General features: G+C 37.8%; 1 protein-coding gene across 4 annotated transcripts in view; it reads right to left on the bottom strand.

Annotated features, from left to right (window-relative positions):
* C1galt1 (core 1 synthase, glycoprotein-N-acetylgalactosamine 3-beta-galactosyltransferase 1) overlaps positions 1-19,124 on the bottom strand; it is a 79,997-nt gene that overhangs the window by 37,285 nt on the left and 23,588 nt on the right. For 3 of the 4 annotated variants that reach the window (XM_052720559.1, XM_052720558.1, XM_052720560.1), the window contains 3 exons: positions 16,705-16,941; positions 12,430-13,097; positions 4,016-8,773 (listed from right to left, as the gene is read on the bottom strand). In XM_052720559.1, coding sequence (XP_052576519.1) covers positions 8,570-8,773; positions 12,430-13,097; positions 16,705-16,924 — 1,092 coding nt within the window. In that variant the 5' untranslated portion in view covers positions 16,925-16,941 and the 3' untranslated portion in view covers positions 4,016-8,569. Of the gene's footprint in view, positions 1-4,015; positions 8,774-12,429; positions 13,098-16,704; positions 16,942-19,124 lie in introns of those variants that run through there. The other variant, XM_052720561.1, reaches the window with a different exon arrangement.

The following is a 19,124-nucleotide window of genomic DNA, read 5'->3' as shown; positions in this document are numbered from 1 at the left end:
GGCCAATTATTCTAACTGCATAATTTCAGTTCATTGAGAAAGCTGTTTAAAATCAGGAAAAAAAGGGGACAAGAGTTTTAATATTTTAAAGAGAAATGGAATTATTAAAACAACCAGAACCATACTTTTAGTGGTTTGGATGATAACGGCCCCCATAGCTCATGTTTGAATACTCGGTCTCCAGTTGGTAGAACTGTTAGGGAAGGATTAGGAAGGTGTGGCCTTGTTGGAGGAGGTGAGTCACTGAGTGATTCTGAGATTTCAAGACTCCTGCAAGATTCCTAGAGCTCTCTCTCTCTGCCTTGTCTCTGCAGATTAAAATGTGAGCTCTCAGCTGTCCCTGTTACCATGCTTTTGCTTTGCCATCATGGACTCTAACCAGCTATAGTCATTTGATGAGATTGGCCCCCATTGGTTCATATCTCAATATTTTGGTCCCCAGTTAGTGAAACTGTTTGGGAAGGACTAGGAGGTGTGGTCTTCTTGGAAGAGATGTACTACTGGGGGTGGGCTTTGAGGTTTCACAAGATGTATACCATTCCCAGTGTGCTCTCTGCTTCCTACTTCTGGATTAAGATGTGAGGGCTCAGCTGTTCCTGGCACCATGCCTTTGTTCCACCATCACGGACTCTAAACCTCTGAAACTATAAGCCCAATGACATGCTTTCTTTATACTTTGCCTTGGTCATGTTTTGTTTATCACAGCAATAGAAAAGTAACTGAGACAATACTGTCTCATACACACATCTTACTAAACAACACAAAACAAGACAACTTTGTACAGAACTAAAGGAAATGTAGAAATGCTGAAATCCCTACTTCTGGATTTTATCACTACCTTCTTACATTGTAACAAGGACAACAACAATGGTGGAAAGTGAACTCCAATCCAAAGTCTAATTCTGTTATTTCAAGGAGGGGGAAAGGCAATGTAGTATCTGTGACAGTCAGTTGAAGCTTACGAAAACCCAAACTGGGGCATTTTGCGCAAACTGCTGGCACTTCATTTATGAATGACAAAGTACTGTGAATCTTTAACTAGGGATTCATTAGAAAACTCAACACAACTAAAGATCTAGTGCTGAATTTCATTTAAAAAGGTGGGGGAAATTTTCTTACGACAGTGGAAGATGTGTTCAGTTACACCAAACAAAGACAAATGTTCAGTCATGGAAAAAGAGCAGAATACATAACAGTAAACCCCCAGCCCCACCAGTAACAGAATGCAAGAGAAATAGTGTTAAGACCAAAGTTCTAAGCAGTTGCACAAAATTCACTAATTAGTAAAAATAACTCAAACTGCTGGCAACATACTTCCATGTTACTAGTACAGATTTATCTGGAGAATGCTAAAGTTGCTGAACTTAACTTCAGTTGTTAAATGTCCATTTGGTCTTAACAGAATTTCTATTGGATAGTCTACACTGTCTCTTAACTATGTATTACATATAATATATACTAGTATATATATTTAAGGTAAGGCTCTTACTTTTAGAAAAGAGATATACTGAGTAGTTTTGTATTATTTCTAGTACTATGAGGTTCTACTTCTGGAAAATTTAAGAGTAAATCTGTATTTACATGAAGACTTAAAATGACAAAATTAGCATCACAAATTTATTTTATTTAAATATTTTTTCATTTATTTTACATACGGACTGCAGTTTCCCCTCCCTCCTCTCCTCCTGGTCCCCTCCCCTTCCACTCCTCTTCCTTCTCCATTTTGCCTCCCATGGGCTTGAACAAAGCATGGCACATCAAGTTGAGGCAGGACCAAGCTCCTTCCCTTGCGGCAAGGCTGGGCAAGGTAATCCACCATGGAGAACAGGTTCCCAAAAGCCAGCTAAGCGCCAGGGACAGGTCCTGATCTCACTGCTAGGAGCCTTACAAAGAGACCAAGCTACACAACTGTCACATACATGCAAAGGGCCTAGGTCAGTCCCATGGAGGCTCTATAACCGTTGGCTCACAGTCCAAGAGCTCCCATGAGCTCAGGTCAGCTGTCTCTGTGGGTTCCACCATCATGAACCCCCTGGCTCATACAATCCTCCTTTTCCTCAGAAAGACTCCTGGAGCTCAGCCCAGTGCTTGGCTGTGGATCTCTGCACCTGCTTCCATCAGTTAGTGGATAGAGAATCTCTTGATGACAATTAGGGTAGTCACCAACCTGATTACAGTAGATGGCCAGTTCAGGCACCCTCTTCACTATTGCTAGGAATCTTAGCTGGAGTCATCCTTATGGATTCCTGCAGGTTTCCCCAACACCAGGTTTCTCCCTAACTCCGAAATGTCTCCCCTCCATCAAAATGTCTCTTTCTTTACTCTCCCCCTCCGCCCCGCCCCCAATCCACCTCCCATACCCAGTCCACCCAAAACGCTCCCTCAAGTTCCCATCCCTCTATTTCCCCCACCCATGCCCACAGTTCACCCAGGAGATTTCTTCTATTTCCCCTTCGCAGGGAAATCCATACATTCCTCTTTGGGCCTTCTTTGTTATCTAGCCTCTCTGGGGCTGTGGATTATAGATTGCTTATCCTATACTTTACTCCTAATATCCACTTATGAGTGAGTACATAATATGCTTGTCCTTTTGGGTCTGGGTTATCTCACTCAGAATGATTTTTTTCTAGTTCTATCCTGCAAATTTCATGAGGTCATTGTTTTTTTTACAGCTGAGTAATACTCCATTGTATAAATGTTCCACATTTTCCTTATCCATTCTTCGGCTGAGGGGTATCTAGGTTGTTTCCAGGTTCTAGCTATTACAGATAATGCTGTGTAATATGACTGAGCATCCTTTGGGTATATGCCCAAGATTGGTATAGCTGGGTCTTGAGATAGATTGATGCCCAGTTTTCTGAGAAACCGCCATATTGACTTATAAAGTAGTTGTACAAGTTTGCACTCCCACCAGTCAGTGGAGGAGTATTCCCCTTGTTCCACATCCTCTCCAACATAATATTTTGGCATCTGAGTAAACCATTACAACCAAATCACCATACTGTTACTAAATCAGTATGAGGTGGCATATATCTCTTTACCTCTCCAAAGTTGCTGCCACACATAGGCAGGTATGTATGCTAATGATGAACATATAGGGAGCAGGTTATAACTGAGTTATACTGGTTAGTCTCAAGAGCCCAAAAACATTTGTATCATTTGCCTAAGAAAAATACAAGTTAATTTTTATTTATATCCTAAATATCACAGAACAAATGAATATTAGTAGACCTAAGCACCAGATGAATTCTGACTACAAACATCAAGTATTCTGGCCTATTATCATGTCTTAATGAGCTCGCACATGTGTCCAAGGCATGCTCAAGCAAAGATGGTGGTCTATTTTTATATACCAAGAACAAAGAATTTCAAAGGTATAGATAGATGACTTCAGAAACTCACAAAAAGTCTGTCATTCATGTTGGAGTTACTTTCTCAAAGTTCTTTTTCAAACTGTGTTTTTTTTTTTTGGTTTTTCGAGACAGGGTTTCTCTGTGTAGCTTTGGTGCCTGTCCTGGAACTCGCTCTGTAGCCCAGGCTGGCCTCTGCCTCCTGAGTGCTTTTGTAATGGTCTTTGTTCTAGGATCACTTCTCTCTACTGACTTATTTCCTGGCTCAAGAACGACAGCTGGAGAACAGGGAGCCTGTGTCCCATTCGTCACTGTATTTCTAGCTGATGCTCAGCATACTAATTGAATAAACGGATTCCTCAGTTTACATGAAAGATGAAAAATAATTGACAAACGGGAAAGCAATCTTTCTCCTCTCCTTCCCTGCTCTGTCTCTCACTCTCCCCTCCTTTCTCCCCACTTTCCTTCTCTCCAGGACTGTGAGTAGATAATCTCATTTTAAAGGTGCGTTATTCTAAGTCACATGTGGAATATTCTGTTGCCTTACATAATATTCTAGAACAATTATGAAAGCTTATACAAACAGAAAAGCTTTGATAGAAAAATCCCCGAAACTATCCATAAAAGATATCTACCCCTTACACCAGTTAAAAATACACAGATGATGCAATTTTGAACATGGTCATTTATTTTATGCAGTTGTTTGAATCCATTGTTTAAAAATTCTCAAAAGGCACTTTAAAAAACATTTAAAAATACATTTTTTTTCTGACTTAATGGTGATCACTTAAAATAAGCAAGTCACCAGACATTTTTAAACCCTTCATTGACACTATTACTTTAAATAATTTTTAAATTCCAAAACACGAACATTCACTGTATAATACAACACACTGCTTAGCAGTGAGGTTAGTTTCCCTCTAATAAAACACCTCATGTAGATCATTCATTTATAGCGCCCTGCAAAGTTACTCAAATTTAACTAATGTAACTGAAAACTTAGGAGGTAAGGGAATTGAAACGAAGTACATTCAACTGTAATGCTGCTTTTAAGTTGAATCTGTATGAAGTTCTCATTTTAATCATTGTTAAGATTTCAATACAGCTCTGATATATAACCAACCGTAAGTTATCTTTAATTAATAGAGGTTACATTAGTGTAAAATATACCACAGCTTATCTACCAGATTTCCCACAAATGTTTCTATCAGGCCTACTACAAACCAAGAGAAGTGAAGTCAATGTGTTTTTTCTTTTAAGAGGAGGGTAAATAACTTTACTTCCTTTAATTAACAATGTAGGACTGTTATAGGTTGTACACGTTCAATTAGGGTAAGTGGCCTGAGAGCCGGCAGATACTACTATTTTATTTTTAGCCTCATGGGAAACCTAAACGTAGTAGGCATAAAATCATCACAAATGGTAGACATTCCGATCACCCAAATCAACCGCAAGGAGACAGCACTATAAGGAGTTAGAAAGTGGAGGTTAAGCAGAAAGGAAGTATCAAAGACAGAACAATGACCTCCTGAACTCACAGTCCAAGAACACAGCTCGGTAGGAGCTGACAAACCAAGTGAGGATGTCTTTCAAGTACAACAGGGCCTCGATCTAGCAATACAGTTTGACAGGCTAAGAGCATAAAAAAATTCAAACTCAAGAAACAACCATGAAAACCAGTTAGCAAACTTAATGCTCAAACCCAATTACCACATTCAAAACACAGTATATGAACTGGTCAGTGATTTATTTTGTCATCCTTTATAGTAACAAATTGATCTCTGAAATTTAGATATGTTCAAATAGTCAAACTCTGGAACAAAAACCTGCTTCATTATTTATGAATTTTCCACTAGCAAAACATAAGCATATTATTAATAGAGAACATAAGATTTTATTAAATCTTATGCCTTGAAACCACACTACAATCAATTGTTCACATGACAGAGATCTTAATCTAAAAGGTGGCAAATAAACCATTATCCCACCAAACCTTGTTTAATGTGCTCTACCATATACTTGGGAGAAAAATTTTGCTTCATTAGATCATAGGATAGGCAAATGATTTTGAAAGTGACAAAACCTAAGCTGATGGTATAAATTAGCAGAAAATACTTGGTGTATTATACAGTAGCATTTACTACTTCTACTGGAAATTTTTATCAACTAGTGGACATTTTTCATGATATTAATTTACATATGTTTGAATGAATCCATATGTACATATTAGCGCTTACTGAACCCTTTTTGCTCAGTGTGAAATGGCTCGACTTGGAGGATTATAGATTTTGATAGGGAAGCAAAGAATTTTGCCAAAACCAATGATGCACTGACCCTTTAAATGCTATAGCATTTTACTTTTAATACAGTATGATCCTGGACTACACTGATTTAAAACATGTTTTAGTCTTTGAAAAATGCCTCTCTCCTGGGCAGAAATCCTGAGTGTGTTCCAAAGACTATTTGCACCAAAATCAAGTAGGTAAACAGGCAATGGATCTCAACACAGGATTATGTTGAGACTAACCTTCAGGTCTTCTTTAAACCAAACTGCTAGCCCCTATCTTGGAGTTTCTGACTTAGGTGACCTGGGAGGGGTGGAGAGGGGCTGCAAGTTCCAACAAGCTGCCAGCAGTGCTAATTTAATACCTCTCACTAGAAGGCATCTGCTTTATGAATGCATACTCCAGGGCCTCATGCTAAAATCCAACACGAGATCTCCATCTCAAACTCCAGGAAAGGGTGAGAGAATCACAACTTAGGAATCACCGTACCAATCCTGCTCTCTGACCACTTGGACTATTACTGGCTAAAAGTACCAGATGGTATATAGTATTCCTACATGTCTGTGTGCGTATACATATCTCATTATTCCACACATACATACATATATACATCTATGAAATTAACCCTAGAGCTGACATAATATAAACAACACACAGGTTTGGACTATAAATCCCAGCCTTTTTCCTTACTAGCATTATGACAGTGGAAACATTATAAAATTCTTTGAGCCTCAGTCTCCTCATCTACAATATGGGAATAACGCCCAATTTGTGAAGATTAACACAAATGTAAAGAATAAGATCAGTACCTGAAATACAGCAGGCACTAGATGAATACTACATATTACTTACTGTTAGAAATATGCAAAATATTTCCTTTAGATCTGATTTGATCATTTATCTAAATCAAAATATTTACACTCCAAGGTAACAGAATAAAACCTTATACTTAAAACCATGTCCTTTTCTGGGCCAGACAACATTCTAATAATCTCATGTCTATTCGTTTATATAATCCTCATTTAATATTCTGTGAGGTAGGTAGTATCATTATCCCTAATTTTTAGATGAGGAGATTCAGGCACAGAAAGATTAAGTGAATTGTTCAAGGTCACATAAATAGTGATGGGGAACTTAAAAGCCAGGCTGCTTGACTTTGTAGCCCAGGATTCATTGCAACGATTTCTTATGAATGAATGTTAAGGTTTTCAGAGAAATCATTTACTCTGCTAGTAAAGAAGAGTAACACACATAGGCCACAGATGAATTCATGTCCAAACCATGGTAAAGAGCTGTTCAAAGAACAGACTAGAATGCCTAGGGTACCAGTAGATGGCACTACCATGAGACCAACTCAAACCAAAGTCATTTGTAAAGTTGGTTTGATTTTCATCATGTGGACAGTGATCCATAACTGGCCAATGAAATAAACACCCCTTCAAATATATCATCTATAGAGGTTATGGTTTGGCACAATAAATATAAATTATTTATACTTATTATTCAGCCAAACTACAGAGTCAATGGTGTAATAATCATGCAAACTTAACATAATGAGAAATGTAAATCATTCACAATTAAAAATAATTTTATGGAAAATCTATAAAATATTCTGCTCTACACTCAGTATTGCTGATGACAAAAAAAAAAAAAAAAGTTTTTCTATCCTCTCAGGAACTCTGAGCAGCCACTGGGGTTGGAATGATACACAGATTCCTTCTGATGGCAGTTTTGAATGGGACTCTGCTGTTGGAATTACACTGGCAAGATAATTATCTCCAAATAAGAATTCAGCATGAAGTAAGTTGTTATTTATAAATGAAGTATATGATGTTTTAGTTTGTCGATGTGTTCTTTACTTGCTAGTGTTAATACTTAATTCTGGCCAAAAGCCACATTCAAAAATTTTTGCCAGTGTTAACAGGCACATCAGACATAAAAATTAATTTTAAAAGTGCTTTAAGTAAGTTATGAAAGGCACAACAAATTTCATCTCCACAGGATGAAAATAAAAGAAACAATAATTATGTAGTTGGAAAGACTTCGAAACAATCGATTTACAATGTCATTAATAATTCCCGAGAGCGGTACCAATACAAGAAAAGCTTGTCCAAATAGCATTAAATTTAATTAAGTTACCCACAATTAACAAAGGGTGAATTTGGGAACAGAATATTTTTAAATGCATGTTTTATAGAATGCTGCCAATGCTTTGAGTAAATAAGCATTAATAGTGAGAATGTTATTCAAGGGTCAAACATTTAGAAAGGAGACGATGGGGACTTGGTACAAGGTTAATTATATATAGAACTAAGCATATAATGCAGTCAAGGCCCATAATAATCAGAAAATGTGGTTTATTAGTGAACTTTAGGGTAAGTGTCAATCTCATTCTTCTTGAGGAAACACTGCCAATTATAAGTAATATAATCATAGACAAGTTTTCATTCGGCAACTGGGAGGCTGGTTTGTATCGTATACACACGAGCAGAGTGTATACTGAGCAACAGTATTTCTTTCTAGCTTTAAGGCAGATCTGTTCAGCACTGTGTTCTATTGGTGCAGTGTAGTAGGTGATTACAAACAGAACCACTCCAGCTTTAGTGACAACACACACTGTCAGGAACAGGGACAGTCTTTCTAGCTCTTCTGTCACCATTTGAAGAACACAAACTCTTCATATACATACATATATATGTGTATGTATATATATATATATATATTTATATTTATATATTACTGTATCAAAACACATTTTAACAGACTTCACAGCTCTTTAAATGCTTCAGATTACAGTCATCCACTGGAAAAATTTCTATATGGAATGTTCACTTCAGATGAGTTCCTCAATGGGATTTCAGGGTTTTGTCAGAAAGGCAGGAGTCCTTCAGTGCAATGTAGACCATTTAACCTTAGTCCACTCGTGTTCTGCTTTCAAGGGTTTCCCAATTTTACTTTTGTATCTTCTTTTTTGTTTGCTTGATTAATTTCTTTTAGTATATCCTCAGGTAAGGCAGGTTGATATCTATATAAATAACCATATGGGCGAAGATGATAAACGAGGTATTCTAATTCATACATAGTTGTAGAATCAACATAGTGAAAAGAAATTGCAATATCAGAACAGCAACCAGGACCCTAAGAAAATAACAGAATTGGACATTGTTAATAAGCGGCACAGTAGCACACATTCCCCACATTCACACTAGTTATAATACTGAATGAAGCATCAAAGCTTGACGGAGAAAGCAGAGGGGCCTAACCCATCAGATGGTGTAAGACGCCAACAGTTTTCTCAGTTCCCAAGAATGTAAAACCAAACCTGGAACTGCCAAAGCACTTTACCTAAAACTGTGTTTTCTAACATTATTTAGTGCTTAACCATTTAAAATTCTTGATTTCTTCAAATTAAAGGGGACGCCATACAAAGAATAAAGCTTTATTTGTCTGACATTTTTTAAGTGGATGGCTAAAATATTGTTCTTAAGCATTATAAATAAAATACAGTAAGTAAAAAAGAACTATAAATTAGAAAGAAAACAAATTAGCCCCTTGTAGGTGACTCCAAGCTACTGGAAGGTCGCAAGAGTTTCAAGTGAAAAAAAAAATCATCAGATATAAACAATGTTACAACAGGCAGATTCTAAGCTAGTTTTAAAAGTTCTCAGAGGGCTGAGAATACGGCACAGTGGTAGAGCACGTGCCTAGTATGTGATATATATATATATATATATATATATATATATATATATATATATATATATATATATATATATATATATATAACCATATGGGCGAAGATCTGAACTTTAGGTTCAGTACTGAAAAGAAACTGTCTACATTTTCATATATGTCAGTTAAGTAAAAAGTCCAAGTAAGATGGTTCCAACTATACTAAATACATAGGAGAATCTTTAAGGAGTAGCCCCTGGAGATGGAGGGAGGGCCCAGTGTTAAGAGCACTGCTGCTCCTGCAGAGGACCCAGGTTCAGTTCCTAGCACCTACACACATGGTGGTTCACTATCACCCAGAACTGCAGTCTGAGGATCCAACACCCTCTTGTGATCTCCTGTAGCACCAGACATACACACAAGCAAAACAGTCACCCACAAAAAAAAAAAAACCTAAAACAAACAAACAAAAGATACAACAATCCGAGGGAAACTATACATTTCACCAACGATTCAAAAACTTCCTGGGCAAAGATATCATTTTCATTACATTAATGAGTTATATGCAAAGAAAGCTACATGAGTTGTCAAAACACTTTCAGAAAGAAAAAGAGGGAAAGCAATACATACTTAATGGTTCAAAAAATCTTAAAGGTAAAAGGTTCAAAACAATATGGGCCAAATCCCCAAAGAACCACACAGGACTAGAACCCCAGGCTCTGCCCCTCCTACAGGTGATGCTATGGTATAAGATGAAGTTGTACTACATAAGTCTAAGAAATGATACTATAACAATTTGGAAAAATCAGGAGCTCTCCATCTCAGACTATGTTTTAGACAGACTAAAGTTAATGTACAAAAAAAAAAGCCCTGAAATAAAGAGTAAATTAGATTCTGTCATTTCTCAACTCCATAGTTCTGATCAACCTATCTTATGTCTTAACTTGCTACATAAACAATTTTGTAAGCAAGTGTAGTGGCATAACTCTGAAATCACAGCACTCAGACACTGGAGCATCACTGCAAGTTCAAGGCCAGCCTCCTTTCTCACACAAAAGAATAGAGACCAAAGCAAAACAATTAAACCCAAACTCTAAAGCAACAATAAAATCCATATTCTTAGTGGTTATTACAGAGAAAAATATGTACATTTAGAAACTTTAAAAAAAGGAATTCACACTGCAAAGAGAAAAATTATTGTAAGATAAATGAATAATGGTATTTTGGTTCCATGCTGGGTGTTTTAGAACCTTCTGATAAATTTTAGAAGATTTATACAATTTCAATACTCGCATTTTGTTTTAGAATCTTCAGCCTATTGGAATACATTTTTATAAGAAAAAAAATCTTACACTTTAAAAGCCATTATGAATCAAGTAGAAGATACTTTAATTTGCTCTTATAAAGCATACTGTTAAACATGCTCGTTTTGAAAAGTATCCTTAAAAAGAAGGATGTTCTACTGCTTACAAAATGGCAAGCCTTGTGTCCTTTGCTACTGCTGTGCCTGTATGGAATATCTGACACTCTTTATGAAATACTCTGTGTATCTGGGCATATCTGTCACATGACTGTAATGGTGAATTTGAACATATTTTTATATGAGAAGGGGTTCAGACTGTAAAGCAGAACATCAAGTCTTCTAATAGCAGACAGAGAATGTCATATGCCATTGGAAATACTGGCTTGGAGTGGTACCCGGAAGTATACTATTTATATGTCAGGGCCAAAAAAGACAGCATAAAGAACTAGTGACTTGTCTAAACGCATTGCTAATCAATAACAGAATCTGAAATGCCAGGTTTGATAATCCCAGCCTCATTGAGTAATTCACTCTAGTGGTGCCTATAATAGGCATGTAGGTTTTCTCCTATCAGCAGTAAAACAAATTAATTATAGCATATTCAGATGAATGAAGCAGAGAGATATATCAATGTCAATATATCTCAACACGTAAAAATGGAATTTGTAAGAAGATGTAAGTGCTATAATTTGATTTTAAAATCCACAACAAATGCTGACTTATTTATGTTTGTATCAACATGTAGGAAAATATAAAAGCTTGCATGGCGATGAGTAACATTAAATTTCTGGCAGTGTTTAGGGGGAAGAGATAAGAGAACCAGACTGGAAGGGCACATAGGTCTCAACTGTCTACAAGACATCTGTGAACAGAGTTATACTTGGTCAAGTCAGATGTGCACATCTGAGACAGTTCATAAAGACAATGGTAGTCAGCTACAACCCTGAGAAATGTACATTAAGATACAAACTAGAGCCATGTTTATCATTAAAAACTGTCATAGGCTATAATACACTGCAATTACAAGTAAATGACAGGCAGATCACAACTATTTTACAAATGAAGAAACTAAGGCTCAAAGATTAGCCAAATCTTGTACATCAAGATCACCCAACTATGAAGTGGAAGAATAGGATTTGAACCTAGTCTTTCTGAACCTTAATTTTCTCCCCTGATAACTATAAGGCTCATTATTTAAATTTTCACACAACTCGCTAGCCTTACCCAAAGTTTGGCTCAGGGTCATCTCCGTATGGTAGCCTACCCTACTTCAGGTCACAGTCTCCTTGATTTTCTTTTGTGTAGTGGTTCTCAACCTTCCTAATGCTGCAACCCTTTAATACGGCTCTTCATGTTGTCGCGACCCCCCAACCATCAAATTATTTTTGTTGCTACTTCATAACTATAATTTTGCTAGTTAGGAACTGTTAAGTAAATACTTCCGGAGATAGAGGTTTGTCAAACAGGTCATAACCTACAGGCTTTGGAGCACCTGTCATTATCTAAAGTCACATCTTTAGAAGTGTGCCTATTTATTCTGTAGCTCTTTGTGTAGAACATAAAGAAACTGGAACTTGATGTACTGACTTCCATATGCTAGTGGCTGGCATACAGAGGTATCAATAGATGTCTACTAAATGACTGGTTGGGGCCTCTATTCTCATCTGCTTTGTTATACTGTCGGTCTATACATTAAAAAAAAATTCCAGTTATTGATACTAATGAAACACGTGCATATTAACTAGTTTGTTGTTTTATTTTCAAGTAAACAGAAGTCCGACCCAAGTATTTATACAGTAATAACAACGTCTAGACTTACCTCTACGGGAGGATAATAGTTGTAATTCCAGTACCAAAATGTTTTTGGTAGATAACCTTTGATTAAGTGGTGTTCTGGTACAAATGGGTGGAAAGTTTCTTTCCCAGTGGTATCTCTGGAATCTCCAGCTTCTACATTTATAATTTCCATGCACCTTCCCAGTGCTAAGTCTTCGATGGAGGAACTATGCGTACATTTTTCTGTTTTAAATGCATCAACAAATCTTCTCAAGGCTTCTTTGCTTAGCACATACCCTGCTCCTCCACTCATGTAGCCCTGCTTCACATACGGCTTAAACCTCCTCCCAAAGTAAATGGGTTGTTCAGGGTTATACCTTGATAGCAACCATCTTAGATTGTCCAGTATGACGTAAGTGTCATCATCGGCTTTCATAAACCAATCAGCATCTTCTAAATAATGGTCATGCACATACTGAAAAGCTTTAATTGTTTTCCAGTAGAGTTGCTCTCTGCCTTCTTTGGTTTTCAATCCCACAGCAGGGAAGTCTTGATTTTCTTCTGAACTCATAAATAACACTTTATTACAACGCTGGGCCCATGTAGCTTTGACATGTTTGGCCTTTTTCTCTAGGTTTTGAGGGCTTGTCATAACCCAACAAAGAATTTTAACTTTCTGATAGAGGTTCTCAGCAATGTCCGTGTTCTCATCTATGAAATAAACATTTTTAAAAGTTACATTTACATGGATGTAAAATCCTAATAAATCATACCAAAACAACTTTTCATAAATTATTTTCAAGGCTCTATTTACCCATCTGTTACTAATGACTTTGAGAAAAACACAACCTAACATGCTTTGACATTCTAATTTCCTGTCAGTTTCATCCACAACATCTCTGAAGCATTACCAGCTCCTAAGTGCTTACTACCTGATCGAATTGATCAAAAATACCAACATCCTCTGGGAAGTTGGTTGAAGTGCAGTAGTGTAGCAGGCCCCACACCAGAGCCAGCAATCCATACTCAAAGGCCATCTCACACAGTCTCTCCTCGCTACTTAATACCACAAAGAAAGTAGAGGAGCATTCCTGGGAATTTCTCACTGCTGTGAACGAGCTTCTAAGAGACAGAAGAATAAAAACAACAACAAGCAAACCATGCTGCTCAAGTCAGTTCAGTTTTGAATGTCATGAGTCAATTGTTATAAATTTTGACAAGTACCCTGAGGTGTTCTTGAAGACTTTGATGATGCCATCACTTCAAAGCACAGGAGTTAATGTAGGGTTGAGATTGCTCAGATAGTACTATGTATTCATTCCCAAATGCAAACCCAGCAGTTAGAAACAGAACAGAGCAATGGGTAAAGGTAGGATTTCTGGAATTATCTAGAGCAGTGTCTCTATAAGCTACCAGTTTGCAAAGCCATAGAAGGCTCCTGTCAGAACATACAGCAGAATACCACAAACAAGGTTTGATGAAAATGTCGACTACACACAGTAGTGAGCTTAGGAACTTAAACTGACCCATAACCTGGGTGTAAACAATTCTCAGGCTGTCCGCCAAAATGTGAGCATCACTGGTCTAGAGGAAGAGTTCAATCAGACCATCCAGACTAGTGCTTTCTAAAACCACCTTTCTTCCTTGAACGTTGTATACATTATACAGTGTATATTGGTCATCCACCACTATGTCCATCCAGCTCCCTAGTGTCCCACCCCTTCTTCCCCCAACTTCATGTCCTCTTTGTGGTTTTATTGTTATAAATAACTTGCGCTTAATTAGTACATATTTACGTATGTACATAAGTATGTGGCCATAGACCAGGGCTTTTTAAATGATATGTGGTGAAGGAGCAATCTTTATTTCCAATTGCTAGAGGCCTATACTTTTATAGATATGATAAAAATTAATCCTTAGAAAACTCTCAGCTTTGGAATATGTAAAATAAAAGCACTGATCTAGACAAAATTAGTTGGCAAATCACTGTTTTACTCCTGATTTCAACACTTACTTAGTTACAGACCAGTATGAATCTATAAGCCACACTTGATAAGAAAGCTCTAGTTAATCCTAAGAAGGTCCAACATTTTTAGGGGAAAGGTCAATTAATTGTTGAAGCCTTGGTACTTTAAAAGATTAACAAGGAGGTAGGGTTAAATAGTTAACTGACTAAAAAAGAACAGAAGAAAAGGTGAAGTGGCATGAAAGAATTCTCATGCCATGGAATACCAAGAACTCAGTCCAGAGCAGGCGACTCCACAATCTGTAGTTAGAAAGCATCCACTGCTCATGGAACTAAGAAATCAATCTCTTAGTCACACAAACACACCAAAGTGGACAGCAAAAATGGTACATGTAGGACAACACAGCTTTACTCCCACAACTGGGATCTGGGAGATCCTCTCAGTCTTTTTATTAGTTCTTTTGTTCTAATAAATGTGCCAGCACAGAAGTAGAAATATGAACAAGAACATTTCTTACCAGAGTAGAATTCAGTTTAGCAGGGAACTTCACAAGTAAACCAGTAATTGTTGCACAGTAAGAAATGCAGTGACATAGGATAATTTTTGAAAAAGATATATTCATTTTAAATGTTTGGGTGTTTTGCCTGTCTGTATGTCTGTAATGCACATGGCATAAAGTACCCATGGAGGCCAGAAGAGGGTATCGGATCCCTCTGGAAATGGAGGTACAACCTGTTGTAGGCCTCGATTTGGGTGCTGGAAATCAAACCCAGGCCCTCTGGAAAAAACAGCTAGTACTCTTAACCACTGAGCCACCTCTCCATCCAGTCGGACAGATGTATGTTCAAAGAGTTCTGTGTGCTGAGGGAAAAGAAACTGTGGGGACTACTAAATGAGAGCAGTGATCTAAGAATGTAGGCAAAACAGAGAAGGGAAGAAATGGTGCGGCACTAAAAATGATGCAGGACAGGGTCCGCAGTAAAAGCTCTCTAGAAGAAAAGGCATGGGGAAATTTGATCAAGTAGAAGGATGTGCAGGTAGCTGTAAGCCTGACTTAGGGAAAACACACTTGGACTAAGAGCAAGAGATCTTGGAAAAGGGCAGTGCAGAATTGTTAGAATTCAGTAAGAACTGGAACCAACTGAGATGAGAAAATAAGCATGTCCCCCAGTTTCATAGTTCCCAGGTCACACCACTGGTTGTTAAGATAAAATAAGGAGACAACAAGAAAACAGCATTCTGGGAGTGGGGAGGAAAGGAGTTTAATTTACACACCGAGAGCGGGGTCAGGAATGTTTAGCCTTACCCACATTCTGTGGCCTAGGAAGGTAACAGATATTTTCAAATACATGTGCATACAGTGAGGTTCAGCATCCTCCCTTAATCATCTGAAGACAGGGAGCTGTGCAACAGAGTAAGTACACAGCAAGTGAACTGGTCTGTGACAACACAGAACACCATGGATCACTGTGCACAAAGTCATGCAACATGACAATCTGCTACACTACGCATGTGTAGCATTAGTTGATAACACACAACCAGGTTTTGATACCCAAACCCCTAATCTATGTATGAGAGGTAGAAAGACACAATTTACTGCTAAGAAGAGAAAAAACCAACTCTCAACTGGAGGGACTTTTCCATTTTGCAATTCCAATCACTCCTAAGCTACTTGTATTCTGTTCTGCCAAATCAATCAGTTGCAGAGATGTTTGTATTATGTTAACAATGTCTTCTCTTATTGTATGGAAATAGGCTGAAGATAAACTCAGTTAGGAAAAGGCAGGAATGAAAGTTTCAAGAAATGGTTTGGTGACATCATACAGACAGAGCTAAAGAAGAGAAACACAGAGAAACCAACATTCAAGGGATACACAGAAGACTCCACTGAAAAAGTCTAGTTTCAGTGCTAAGAACCAGGAGAAAAGCCCTGTAACATACACTTACTTTCGTTACTTCTACACCTCTCTGACCCTCAAAAAGAAAAATGATTAACCACTGACAAAAATGTAAATTAAGATATACACATCTTATGTGTTTCTCTAGGGTAACAGAAACCAGACAGTTCATATAAATCATAACAAAACTGACCCTAAAGAAAAATTTCCCCAAACTCATGTCTTTCTCTATATTATGGTTTATGAACCCCTTCCATTTAAAACTAATTTAAAATTATTAACTTCTTAAATAAAACTTGGGTTTTTCTCCCAAGGCAAACAGATCAAAAATCACCTTAATATCAGACACACAAGGCTCATTTCAATCAACAGGTGTAGACGGCAATATATTGAGATGTACGTAACTTTTCAGCACACTCAACAGTTACATACTTCTTACAACACACACCTTACCTTTATGTTGGCTAGAGTCTGCATTGAAGTTCACTTGTCCCTTGGGGTGACTGTGTCCATTATCATCCAAATGTCTAGCATGAGGATCATTATGAAGCAGATTAGGCTGGGTGTCACCCTGTTCTCCCAACAAATTACTGAATAGTTGAGAACATAAAAAAAATCCTATAGCTGATCCACAGAGGAAGGTTAAAAAATTCACCCAAGATTTAGAGGCCATTTCCCGAGAGTGTATTTCTGTAAAAAAAAAGAAAAAGAAAAGTAAGAAATAACAATTTAAAAATTAGCATCCTGTTATAAAATTATCAAGCAATCGACATTATCAAGAAAAAAATGCTGAGGTTTAGTTTTCATGGGAAGCTGACACCTTGTGTAAGAAAATATTTGTAGTAGTATTTACTGTCTCCTCGCCTATGCTGCGTTCACAGCCCTCTGTGAACAATCCTAAGCAAGTAGTAGGTGGACTTGCTACTGCTGGCAGAGCCAGGGATCCTCCATGACCCGAGCTTGTCTGCCAGGATCATTTTCATTCTTGGCTGTCAACTTTTGTAGCAATCATCACTTACTCTATTCTCCAATGCAAAGTTAGCAAATTCTGTGAAGAACCAGAAATCAAAAATGCTTTGGGCTTTGTGAGCTACAGACTGTCTCTGTTTCATCCTGTTCTTTAAACAGGTAAAGCCACGTCTCTCTGAGTTGGAGAGCCTGGACAGGATCGCCGGTTTCATCTGAGAAGCCAGTGGGGGCTTTAGGGAGGGAAGACTTGAGAACAACTGGCTGTCTTGAAGAAACACCATGAAGATGAGCTCCATGAAAAGGAGACTGAGCATTTGCAGAAACAAAGTGAGCAGCCTGAGATGAACAATCTAAAACAGTAGGACAATTAAATGCATGTAGTCCCTCACAGAATGGCCCTGTATCCTTACCTACTTCTGCAGAAACATAAATCTGAGTAATTAATACTCAGTCTGTGTGCTACGCTACTACAAATAATAAATTATCAACAATAAAAAAAAATAAGTGTAAAAGCCATCCAGTCTGGGTGGGTAGGGAATGGTCATAGGTTCTTGTTTTTGCAATGAAGTTTTATCTAAATGCATCCATGCCCATCCCTCTATTCCTGTGTATGCTGACTGTGGCTGGTTCCAAATCAGTGCTGAACAGCTGCAATAGAAGAAACACGCCCAATAAAGCTTTACCTAGCCCTTAACAAAAGTCTGTTGGCTCCTACTCCAAAGACTTGTTTCATAGCATTGCTGGATGTAGACTCTGGCTGCTCAAGTCTCTCACTGTTAACCCACTGGCTTACCAAGTCCTGCATGGCATCTGATTATCATCAGATTTAGTATGGTCCCTAGAACATCAGGGGCTCAAAGAATACCTACTGAACTACTTCCCAACCAAGTTACTTTTTAAGTTTGCTAACAACCAGTGAGGTTGGCCTTAAGTATACAATTTCCCATTTGCCAAGAAAAAATTTTAAATGCTAAGCATCTATCATATGCTAGGTACTCTCCACATATAATTTCAGTTTCCATTCTCAAAATGTCCATTTTATAGACAAGAAAATAGAAAATTTAAAAAGTCAAGCTTGGGAAATAGTTCAACAGTTAAGAGACCTTGCTGCATAATCGTGAAAATCAGAGTTCAGCACCCATGTAACAAGCTGGGTAGCCTGCAAGTACTTATAATTTGACTCTGCGGAATCTGATGCCCTTTCCTGGCCTTCATACACACACACACACACACACACACACACACACACACACACACACACACATACACACACAATCTTTGAAAGTCAACAGGTAATACAGGCTTGTTCCTGACACTATTTCCAACATAATACAGTATAACTATATTAGGCAGTGTAAGTAATCCAATGATAACATGAGAAGTCGTTAGGTGTCATATGCAAATACATTTCCATTTTATGTAAATGGTTAGCACAGGTACAAAGCACAGATTTGCACCCTGATCTACCTGGTTAAGAAAAGTCAGTGTTTTATCCATCACATTCCTCATTTTTCAAACAATCACCACTCACAGAAAGGACAACAAGCATACAGGGAGATGAACCTACAAGTCAGTGTTCTGTTAAATCAAAATGCAAAAGCCAATAATCACCGTATCACAACCACAAAACTAAAAGAGCTTCACCACTGTATTTACAGAACGCTTGACTAGGCTCATCTCCATTAACCGATGCACATGAGAAAAACCGAACAAAGTACAGCAGACTGTCTGGAGATACTGGTAAAACAGTGAGTCAGTGATAACTAGGAAAGCAAGCAGAAAAAAGCAGTCAAGACAGGCGAGCCAGGTATTTGGCATGGCTCTCCTCTGGACAATTATGGTTGTTCTTCCCTCTCAGTAGGAAAACTGGTTCCAGGACTCTTCAGGAATACCCCATCCTCAAA

This window comes from Peromyscus californicus, unplaced genomic scaffold (genome assembly GCF_007827085.1).
Source record: "Peromyscus californicus insignis strain IS unplaced genomic scaffold, ASM782708v3 Scaffold_6__1_contigs__length_162567912, whole genome shotgun sequence".
NCBI lineage: Eukaryota > Metazoa > Chordata > Mammalia > Rodentia > Cricetidae > Peromyscus > Peromyscus californicus.
The sequence above is the reverse complement of the archived record's forward strand: the minus strand, read 5'-3'. Positions and strand labels throughout refer to the sequence as shown.